At 38.4% G+C, this 11,553-nt stretch overlaps 2 protein-coding genes across 7 annotated transcripts in view; one reads left to right on the plus strand and one right to left on the minus strand.

The window, feature by feature from the left end:
• ryr3 (ryanodine receptor 3) overlaps nt 1-11,553 on the plus strand; it is a 138,575-nt gene that overhangs the window by 124,596 nt on the left and 2,426 nt on the right. For all 4 annotated transcript variants that reach the window (XM_028040613.1, XM_028040615.1, XM_028040614.1 and 1 more), the window contains 14 exons: nt 250-302; nt 392-554; nt 1,346-1,432; nt 1,569-1,766; nt 1,857-1,987; nt 2,062-2,104; nt 3,258-3,385; nt 4,200-4,260; nt 4,359-4,505; nt 6,470-6,604; nt 6,935-7,091; nt 7,166-7,230; nt 8,329-8,429; nt 8,500-8,551. In XM_028040613.1, the coding sequence (XP_027896414.1) occupies nt 250-302; nt 392-554; nt 1,346-1,432; nt 1,569-1,766; nt 1,857-1,987; nt 2,062-2,104; nt 3,258-3,385; nt 4,200-4,260; nt 4,359-4,505; nt 6,470-6,604; nt 6,935-7,091; nt 7,166-7,230; nt 8,329-8,429; nt 8,500-8,551 (1,521 nt within the window). The remainder of the gene's footprint in view (nt 1-249; nt 303-391; nt 555-1,345; nt 1,433-1,568; nt 1,767-1,856; nt 1,988-2,061; nt 2,105-3,257; nt 3,386-4,199; nt 4,261-4,358; nt 4,506-6,469; nt 6,605-6,934; nt 7,092-7,165; nt 7,231-8,328; nt 8,430-8,499; nt 8,552-11,553) is intronic.
• The window catches only part of aven (apoptosis, caspase activation inhibitor), a 57,210-nt gene continuing 50,012 nt past the window's right edge, over nt 4,356-11,553 (minus strand). For all 3 annotated transcript variants that reach the window (XM_028040623.1, XM_028040621.1, XM_028040619.1), the window contains one exon: nt 4,356-4,521. The gene's annotated coding sequence lies outside the window, so the exon portion shown is untranslated. The remainder of the gene's footprint in view (nt 4,522-11,553) is intronic.

Below are 11,553 nucleotides of genomic sequence, written 5' to 3' on the forward strand. Positions count from 1 at the left end.
GAAAGCAGAATTGTGAGATTAAAGTCTTAATTTTGAAAAAGAATATTAAAAAAAAAAAAATCTGAATTCTAAGAAGAAAATTGGAAATTTTACAAAAGTTTTGGAATTCTGAGGGGGAAAAAAACTGAATTCAGAAAAAAACAATTCTGAAAAAAATGACAGATTTTTTTCTCAGTTGCCCCAGTCCTCTTGTGTTTTACTGTTCTGCTCAGACAGTAATTTCCGTTGTCTATTAAAAATGCTTTTCAGAAAGCCGCTGCCAAGACAGCCGGGCCCTCTGAGAGTGAGACAGAAAAGGCAGAGTGAGTAAAAGAGTGAACTTGAACTGAAGTCAGCCGCCTTGCAGAGTGACGTCTCCTTTTTACACACATTTATTTATTTGTTGCTACAGCACAGAGACCCGGGAGAAGGAGGACAAACCAAAGGAGGAGGAGGCAAAGGAACCAGCCGTGGAGGAGAAACCCAAACCCAGATCCAGTCAGCCCAAAGAGGCGTCTCCGGCCTTCATGTCAACCATCTTCACCATTCTTGACGTCTATCTGAATAAGATACTGGTGAGCGAAACTAAACTCAAAATGTTTTGCAATCAAAGATCAAGAGTTGTTTTCTGAAATTTGCTTTAATATACAAACCAGGGAAACTCATTTCAACCTCTTGTCTGCAGGATCTTATTCTTTGCACTAAATCCTACCAAGTATTTTTGGTCAGTCTATAAATGCATTGGTGAGAACCATATGCAGCACTTTGATGCAGTTTTTTCAAGTATTATTTCTTTCTTTCACGCAGAAATGGGATAATCTTTTCTGTTTGATTCTAAACTACTATCTCTCTTAATGATCCTGCATCATTTTTTTTCTTCTTATGTGTTTTAACCCTTAAAGAAAATGTCATAAATTAAGAATATTCAGCAAAAAGTAGGAAAACCTTAGTTAGTGCATTTCTACTCAAGACCACAATGAAGACGTTACAAAAAAGAAATCCATCTATTATGAATAAAAATAGACGAAAATTAGGGAAAACTTGAAGAGTATTATTATTGGATTGTTGTAAAGGGGCGTGCTGTGGTGGTTGTTAGCACGCCCCACATTTGGAGGCCTTAGACCCGCAGACGTTGCGGGTTCGACTCCCGGTCCCGACAACCTTTGCCGCATGTCCTCCTTCAAAAATGGCGCCGGCTCAGCTGGCTGCCTGCAGACGCAGCTCCTGTCGTGTGTGTGTTAATCTGTGTATAAAAAATTCTTGCTGTAACTGCGAAATAATTTCCCTGCTGGGATGAATAAAGTAATTCTTCTTCTTCTCCTTCTAAAGCCGCCATTCTCACTCATAACAAACGTTTTTATTGCAGAACTACCTGGCTCGTAACTTCTACAACCTCCGTTTCCTGGCTCTGTTCGTTTGCTTCGCCATCAACTTCATCCTGCTCTTTTACAAGGTAATGAATTCAAAAATCTTTCCAGGGTTTTCCACAAAACGTCTTGCTAAAAAACGCTGCTAATTTCCACAGCATATTGAGGAGTTAAGATGAAACTCACGGCTTTTTGGCCTATTCTGTGCATTTTCTTGTTTAGGTCACTGGTGAAGCTGAGGAAGAAGAGGAAGACGAGGAGCACCGTTGGGATGAGGAAGATGACGAGAACACGCTGTTCGACATGGACGAGTTTGTGCTGCAGGAGAGCACCGGGTACATGCTGCCGACGCTGCGCTTCCTGTCCGTGTTCCACACCGTCATCTCGCTGCTCTGCCTGGTCGGCTACTACTGCCTGAAGGTGCAGATTTTCATCAAACCTCCAGCAGAACCAGCCGTTTGGGTTCGATTAGATGTGATAGTCATTGCACTCTTTGTGTTTTGCTGTCAGGTTCCTCTGGTGGTGTTCAAGAGGGAGAAGGAGATCGCCAGGAAGCTGGAGTTCGACGGTTTGTACATCACTGAGCAACCGTCCGACGATGACATCAAGGGCCAGTGGGATCGACTCGTCATCAACACGCCGTAAGTCAACCGAGACGATTGTCATTTTACTGATTTTAACTCAGTAAAATGTAGTTATTTTTTTGGGATTTCAGATCTTTCCCCAACAACTACTGGGACAAGTTTATTAAACGCAAGGTGAGTGTCCGGCTCAAACACACACACACACACACACACACACACGACATTTTGTGGTGTGAAACTTTGGAAATTCCATTTCATTACTGGATTGCACAAAAAGCAGGGACTTTTATTAAGAGAAGTTTTGGGAGCTCGGTAAAGATACAGTGAAATGTAACATAAAATGTAGTTTAAAAAGTTTTTAATGTGTTCAATCTGCAGGAACAAAACTGTCTAGTGAATGGCAACGAACATCCGACGTGTGTTTAACTGTTGAGACCCGTAGAAGTCAATTTAAATGTTTAGATACAAGTTTGGTTCAGTGTCAAAATGTAAAGCTCTGAATAAAAGGTTTTATTTAATTCCTCATAAATATTGATTTGTTGTAGTGGAACTGTCTTGGTGTTTTCTGTTGTTGTTGCCTTTATGACGCTCTCTCAGTGTGTTCCTGTACAAAGCTACTCGGCTAGCTAACATCTGAGTTGGAAAATAACGCAGTCCTTGACGGTTTCTGGTTTTATTTGCTCCTGTTTTACATTAAGTTCTTTTATGAAGTTGTAACGAAACACAAAATGAAGTAAGTAAAAATATGGAAGGCAACTTGACCTCAGCTAATGATGTAGCTTAGCTTGAAAATTAAGCTGGAAGACGTAGAAAGAAGTTTTCTATTCTACACAATATTCAACTAATTAATAAAAATGAACTTACAGACAAGGAACAAATGTATCTGAAGGACAGCCAGAGCAGTTCAGCTCAAATGACAAATGCACTGAATGTCCACTAGGTGGCAGTACGGCTCTATTATACAACTTCTGATTCAAAGTAAAACCATTATGATGGAGTCAGCGCAGCGCTGCTAACTTCAATGTTATTGTATTAATTATTGGCACATCATTGAATGTACTGCATTAAGAAATAAACTGAATGAAGAGTGAATGTTTACCTTTAAATAGGATGAGATGATTTTGTGATGTTACTGGAAAAAGGTTAGGTTTTAATAAGTTTATACTTCTACCCTCGGCTTTGAACGTTTATTGTTTTTCTGTAATTTTATTTGTAACTTGGCATGTTCAAAAAATACAAAGCCATCAGGAAATATTTAAATTAATATTTTTTTATGCTTTCCTTAGCTTGATTCGAGTAATATACTGTACTTCCTCTGTGCATGTAGGTGATCAACAAATATGGCGACATGTACGGGGCCGAGCGCATCGCTGAGCTTTTGGGCCTGGATAAGAGCGCTCTGGACTTTGACCCCACCGTGGAGACTGTGGAGAAGGAAGCGTCTCTGCTGTCCTGGTGAGACCAGTTAGACCTTATAAGGCGACTTTAGACTGATTTGAAATGAAAAAGCAAAAAACAGACTCATGCCATATTAGAAAACAATAGAAATCTCCTTTATTGTCCCTCAGTGGAAAATGGAAGCATGCAGTTTAACACAAAAATAAAAAATAAGAGCAACCTGTGAAGTAAGGGCAAATCTACAGCAGTTATTAATATAAATGTGCACATATATTTGTGTTTAAAAACAACATGCTATGAGAAATTAAAAGAAAAAATGTGGATAATGACAGGAATGTAAATATTTGAGTTTGTTCTCACAGCTGCAGGAGGAAGGATCTGTGGTAACACTTCTTTATGCACCAGTTCAATAAATTAGAATCATAATTAAATGCTAATTTATTTTAGTAACTCAATTCAGAGTTGATTTAATTACAGCCTTCATTTCTGGTAATTATGAAGATTTTCTGCCTCCAGCCAATGAAACCATGGCATAAAAGATATCAGACCAATAAAAATACAGAAATGTGGATTATTTAGAACAAATAAGCCATATCCAATACATACTAATTATTTAGTAGCTTCAAAATGAATTTGGACTGATGGTAGATGCTGTTATGTCTCCCCCATTGTGGAAATATTTTTAAACCTTCACATCACAGTCATGTTTTAGGTAATTATTTTCACAAAATTGCAGTTTTTAAATTGCTGTTTTTCAAGTCCAATGTGTTGTATTCAGTAATTATTATGTGATTTTTATTATATTGTCGGGTTTGTAAAACAAACTCTGCTGGTTTGATATTTCTATAATAAACCTTTTCCTCCCTAACAGGTTGAGCTCTATTGACACAAAGTACCACATCTGGAAACTGGGAGTGGTTTTGACTGACAATGTGAGTTTATTCATCTGTGTAAAATAACATCACAGGAGCCAGCGGCGGCCATGATGTTTTTCTCTAAAGACAGGCTTCTGTCCGTCTCTGTCCTCCAGTACTTCCTGTATCTGATCTGGTATACCACCATGTCCATCTTTGGACACTTCAACAACTTCTTCTTCGCTGCACATCTGTTGGACATCGCCATGGGCTTCAAGACGCTTCGCACCATCCTGTCCTCCGTCACTCACAATGGCAAGCAGGTGAGTGCGCCAACCACTAGAGGGAGCCAAAGTGTTTTTAAATATTTTACTCTGTAAGATCTTAACTAAAAGAACAAAATGACATGATTAAAAAGAATAAAGTAATTTGATTTATTGAAGATTTAAGACTTGTAGAGCATCCAGAATGTCGCTAAACCAATGCAGCTGGATGGAATTAAATATGATTTACTTTTATTATTAATCCAGGTTCAAAATAAGAAAATTAGGCGTTTTCGTAACATTTACAGTGGAACATCTCAAACTCTTTATTGAAATTAACAAACACAGATGCATGTGTGTTGTCTAGATAAATTAGCGACTGGAAAAACAAAACAAAAAACAACTTCATAATTTGGATGGATTATAAAATGCAGACTATTCTTCAAACAGGTTTTTAAAAACAAGCAATCAGTAAGACGGAGAAAACATATGCATGCATTACAAGGAACAAAAATAATTTGTTTGCCACCACTTTTCTGTTTGGAAAGAAGTGAAGACTCAATCCAACCCCTTATCTCAATTTAAGGAAATATATTACTTAATGACTCAAAAATGTGTTAATAAATTCATGTTCATGTTCATGTGCCTGTTCAATATACTGTGCTAAAGAGCAAATAAAGAAGAACAAATAATCTATATTACATAAATAAAATTCTTAAGATGAAGTTGATCAGCTGAGGTTCATAAATTCACACCTGAGGAATAATAAACTGTAGAGAAAATATTGAAAACAGTGACACAGGAAACATTCAGTTCTGTTTATTTACAAAGTGTCAATTCATTTTGTAAATAAAAAAAATTCATTTTAGAAACGTGGTTTCAAAAATAAAGGTTAACTAAATGTAACCCAAATTAAACCCGGTTAGTAAACATTACAGTCAGTTTATAATTCGGTTTGGTTAAGAAGTTTTTAATCCGAGGAAACCCAGCAGTCTGTGTTGAGTTGCAGCAATCACGGATGAAAAACGAAACATTGGAGAGTAGTAGGAAAAAGTAGCAGAGTGAGAGAATTGGTCAGTTTATTCTGGAAAAGTCTTAAGACTTTCATGGTGTCTGCTTCACAAGTGTGGACTCAAAGTGCACATAAAGGTGGCAGTAAGATTTTATTTACGTTTTTAAACTTTATTTTTATGCAAAATGCACCAAAACATGAGGGCTAAGGGAAGCAACAGAAAAATACTCGGTTAAAGTCAACCGGAGGAGCAAAAAAGTTCAGGAATCAACAATTAACTGCTGCAAGTCTTTGGCTATAAAACAATCCCATTTTTCCCAAAGTCTCTCTCCTTCCTTCTTATGGAGACGTATTGAAAACATCCACATCTCTATATCATGGATAATGTTTATAATATTTATAAAAAGCTTCAGGGTGGAGGGGCATCGCTGGAGCCAACATTTAGTATTTAGTAATACTTCTGCTGGGAAGCAGAAGTATCAACATGAACAAACTAAAGTTATGCCCAGGATTTCTTAGATTTCCTCTCTTAACATCACTCCGGAAGGCAGTTTCATTTTAAATGTACAGTATGCGTTTATTTTGCTTTCCAAAAGTTGTTGCAAAAGATATTTGGCTGTTCAAATGTGTTCCGTTTTGACTTGTCGAATACAAAGAAAGGAAATATTCTTTAAATACTTTACATTTTAATTCAAAACGTCACATGCAGCAATGAATTGTGGGTAAAAGACTTCATTGAAGTCCACTGCGATGTAGGCTTAGGCGGTGTTTGGATAAAAGGGAGAATCTTAAATTGTATTCTGGTTTTGACGGGGAGCAGAAACAGGAGAAATATGATCTCTCTTTTTGATCTTAATTGAGTTTTGTGAACTTCCTGTTAGTAAACAGCTACAATAGTCCAGCCTGGAATGTGTGAAGTAGTTTTTCAGCGTCACTCCTGGACAGAATATTTGTAACTTTGACTGGAGGTAAAGGAAGGAAAGCGAAGCTTAATGGTTTCCGTTTCCCTCAGCTTGTGCTGACCGTCGGTCTGCTGGCCGTGGTCGTCTACCTCTACACTGTGGTGGCCTTCAACTTCTTCAGAAAGTTCTACAATAAGAGCGAGGACGAAGACGAGCCCGACATGAAGTGTGACGACATGATGACGGTACGTCTAACCTCTGTTTGTTTAGAACAAAGAAAAGGCATGAAATTGGAAAATAACTTCACGTTGTTTGTAGCTGAAAGAGATTCCTCTGGCTTTTATTCTGAACCGATGACGATCAAGTCCTGTTGGCCTTGATCGCGGCATGAAGACACAACTACCAGACTAAGCAGAAAGAACGTTTCTTAAACTTTTAATTCCTTTAGAATATTCTTCACGGCCTTGACAGTTTCCAACGCAATCGCGCTTAACATTTATTAATGACATAAACGTAAAGCAGTCTTCAACAAAATAATGAAAGTTTCAATGATTTTGTCCTTTAATTGGCTTTAGTGCTACTTGTTCCACATGTATGTGGGCGTGAGAGCCGGCGGAGGCATTGGAGACGAGTTGGAGGACCCGGCCGGAGATCCCTACGAACTCTACCGCATCCTGTTTGACATCACCTTCTTCTTCTTCGTCATCGTCATCCTGCTAGCCATCATTCAGGGTAAATATTTACTCCCAGTCAGAGCAGATCCAGAAGTACTTCCTGACTGTTCAGAACTCCCCAACCTGCCACAGGTTTGATCATCGACGCCTTCGGGGAGCTGAGAGACCAGCAGGAGCAGGTTAAGGAGGACATGGAGGTAAGACTCACGTCTAACCTGTGAAACCTTGAAACCCCCTTTAAAAATGCTCATAACTGCGTGTTTTAATAGCTCAAAGTGGAAGCCATCTTGGCACTGAAACCAAAGCTAGCATCGACAGTCTTCCTTGTTTCTTGGGAGCCCGAAAAAAATTAATGACACTCCTGGATTTTCTGGTGTGCAAAACGGCAGCCAATAGTGTGTAGGTTTAGGAGTTATGAATTTTGATTGTGTTTAGGTAAGACAAACTGTTTTATTTAAAAAAAACAACTGAATTTGTGTTTATTAGATTTTTTTACTTTGGAAAAAAATTTAAAATTTTAACTGATGTAATCAGATTTTTAAATTTTTGATTACAGTCTCATTCACAAGTTTTTGGTTCTGCATTTCTAAAATATTTGTGGGGGAAAAAATGCAGTTTGAGAAACTGAAACATAGACTTTCCCACAGTGTGTTATAAGCCTGGTGGGCCACCAGGCTTAACATTGTTTATTTATTTTAGGTTTTTTAAATTATTGCCTTTTTAAAGACTTTAGGTGTTAATTTTCCAGCCTCCCAATACCGCAAACTATCAAGTGATATTTTCAAATTTCCTGTCAACTTAACTCAAAAACATAGCGGCCGGCTGGAAGGATTACTGCCGTAGCGCCTCAGGCGTAGCAAGTTTTCTGGGAGAAACTCTGTTGATTAGAGATAAAACAGAAAAATTTGGTGTATGATCTAAATGAATACTTTTCCATTTTTCTTGTTTCTAGATGATAAATTGCCCCAGTAATTATTGCGATAAACAAGACAATACAGTTTTGGGACCATTTTCAAGTAATATAATAATGGCTAAGAACACTTAGTACTGGAACTGGGAGATATTTTAAAACCATTTAAAACCAAAACCATGATTAAAATGGGTCATGACATCTCAGTAAGCAAAACTGCATTTCAAAAAATATTGTAATGGAAATTAGCATGCTCATGCGATTAATATATTGCTCAGTACTCACAAAATAAAAGTAGGGATACAGAGAATATATATATAAATGCACTTTAAAGTTCTAACAGTTTCTAAAATCCAAATATGTAATTCTCAATTACTTCTGTCAGACCAAATGCTTCATCTGCGGCATTGGGAACGACTACTTTGATCGAACGCCTCACGGGTTTGAAACTCACACCCTACAAGAGCACAACCTGGCCAACTACCTGTAAGTGCAGCAACACACTTAAACTCTAAAATATGAATATTTTAAATAACTCCTGCCCTCCTTTGTGCAGGTTCTTCCTGATGTACCTAATCAACAAGGATGAGACTGAACACACGGGTCAGGTACGTGGAAATCTCCGTGTCTGTTGGTGCCTCTGCACAATAAGACAGCAAAGCTCCGGTTTCAGGTTTTTACTTATGCAACATTTCAAGTGGGCTGAAATGTTGCAGGGGAATGAAGCAACGCGTGGGCTCGCTTTGACAATTTCGGTGCACTGGAGATTTAAGTTGTTTTTATTTGATATGAAGTTTCTAAAAAACTAATTCAGAGATTTATAGAAAACAGACCTACAGGTTTGTTGATCAGGCCTGTGAAATAAGTGTTTCTTTTTATGTTCATAATCCCATTTTGTACAATTGTAAATTCAATGGAAATGCAGCTACTTAGACTAAGCCAGCGGAGTCCAAAATGTGGTTAGGGGGCCGTTTGTGGCCCTCAACAACAGGATGCAGTTTGGACATTTTTGTTTTGGGCTAAATCCAGATAAATGCTCTTAAAGGGCCGGTTGTGCCAGAATGTATTGATAAAACCTGTTCACAAACTGTTAAAATATCAATCAATTATTAAAATTAAATAATATTATTGAACATCATTTGGGAAAAATGTCTTGTTATAAGTTAAATAATCTGCCAATGGAACTAGCCTCTATTTGTAGCTACAAAGCTACTTTTAAGTTAGTTTTATCTTATTTCAAGTGAAGTAAGACATTGGCACTAGAAACTAGACTAGCGGTTCTTAACGGGAGCGGTACCGTTTCTTAACGGGAGCAGTACCGCCCCCTGGGGGCGTTCTGAGGACAGCGCTGGTGGAAAATTTTACAAGAGGGGGGCGCTGAGATTCCTTTGGGGGGCGTTGGCTCCAAGGTCAACTTTACACCTTAAATGCACAACAATAGCAGCTTTAGACTTTGAGCAACTTGCTAAAACTGTATTGTGCAACATTAAAACATCCTTGGCTGTAACTGTATCGATGGCAGCTCTCCTTCTCTTCAGTGTTTCTGTTGGCTTCTTGCCGCAGCTCCGTTCTCCTGCTACTGGTAGCTTCACCGCGTCAGTTCAGCGTCACACCAGACAGATTCACTTGTCTGGTGTCTCATTTTCAAATATTTTATGTTTTATTGAGGATTTTTGTACATATGTTTCAGCAGTGCTGTGATCATGTCAAAGCAGCAACGTATATTAAAGTGTTTTAATGTTCGTCTGGATGCTGCCTGCTCGGCCGCTTCCATGGTAGGACAACAGAATGTCGCTCTTATAAACATGTAATGACTAAAATCACAATCCCCTCACTGTGGATCCCTCAGAAACATTTCCCCGTTTAAATAAAGAAATCCCTCCACTCTGTCTGTGGTGATACCGTGGCAGAGAGCGTTCATTTTATAGAGTTAACATAGGCGCTGTAAGTGATCCGGTATGAAACGGTAGTACCAGCACTTTTGAATTTTAATCATCAGAATACGGGGATTTTTTCCGTTGTTTTAAAAGGTTTACGTCAGTCTGTTTTTCTCCATCGATGCGCTCCCCGACCGCTCCGCACCATAGAGGGTAAAAAATAAATAAATAAGCGACAAATAAATAAACAGGAAAACCGGGACGTAGAACTGAGCGACAAACTAGATGTTGTTGTGGAAAATTTCCAAGCACTGTTCAGGTAAAATCACTCAATCAGGTTTATTCATATATTGTGCACAATTAGGCCTGTCGCGATAAACAATAAATCAATTAATCGTACGATAAATTAAAACTATCGACGTCATTTCAATTATCGGCATTATCTTCTCTTCCGTCCTTTTTCTCTTTCTGTTGATGACACCGAATGAAAAAAGGCTCAACTCCGGTGCTCTCCACTGACCCTCCTTTCTAATTTCCTTAGTGTAAAGCCCAGCACACGATCTTAGAGCTGTCGGCCGATTGTCGGCCCATTTTCAAAACCTGACAGACCAAACATTAGCCGACAGAAATCCTTGGTATAACTGTTCGATCGGGTTCGTTCCTGCCGTGTGGTGTCCAACAATGGGCACAAAATAATGGCTGCAAGTTCAGTGAACTAATTTTAAAACCAGGTATTAATCAATGCTTTACTGCAATCTACCTGCAATGCATGTAGCTAGTGTCAGCGTAAAGTCCTGCCTGAATGAAAATCATTATAACTTATTTACGTCACGTTAAAGAAGAACAGCTGAAAGGTTACCGGGTTTATCAACTGCGGTAGCAATTTCGCTCCAACTCCACCTCTTGTCATTTCTATATTCTTTGCGTGTTGAATAAACATTAATGTTGTTTCCACATCGGCTGGACTTCGGGTTGCGCTGTGTCAGCTGTTTGGGATTCCCCTCCGTAATTTCCCCTCAGAAAACACGGAGGAGAATCCTCGCTTTCTGATTGGCTACCTGTCACATTCAACAGGTGGAGCTAAAGCTCCTAGTCGGGGAAAACCCCTGATTTGGATCGTAGCGGCAACGATGCTCTACCGTAACACACCACACAATCTTAGAAAGACCAACGTTTTAAGATTGTCTTAAAGGGAAAATAGGAGCAAAAAATCGTGTAGTGTGAACTATTGCATCAGGTAGTCGATGTGCCCATTTTCTCTATTTAAATCTAATTATTACTGAAGGGCAACATAATATACAGACTTCATAATCTGCACTCTTTTGGTTGAATGCAGTATTTATTTCCACTTTGGCTTTATGTTGTTTAGTTTTTATCAAGTACATTTTTTGTTAATGGAGACTGAGAATCCATTTTGTTTTTGGTTGTTTTGTTTATTTTGTTTATCAGCTCCAGTGTTAAATATTCTTTTGAAAATAAAGTGTATCTATCTTTGGCAGGAAATCACATGCATTATGACGTCATTTCCATTAAATCAATGTAAAAGGGTCTTCAAACAATATTATCGTTTATCGCAATAATTTTTCGAGACAATTAATCGCTCAGCAAAATTTGCTATCGTGACAGGCCTATGCACAATACAGAGAGCTTGTAGGACAATCAGTAATGAAACAAGTCTGGATGAAAAGCTGTCATGCAGAGAAACACATGAGTTTTATACCAAGGATAAAGAT

The sequence above is a fragment of the Xiphophorus couchianus genome, chromosome 15, assembly GCF_001444195.1.
Source record: "Xiphophorus couchianus chromosome 15, X_couchianus-1.0, whole genome shotgun sequence".
In the NCBI taxonomy this organism is placed as follows: domain Eukaryota; kingdom Metazoa; phylum Chordata; class Actinopteri; order Cyprinodontiformes; family Poeciliidae; genus Xiphophorus; species Xiphophorus couchianus.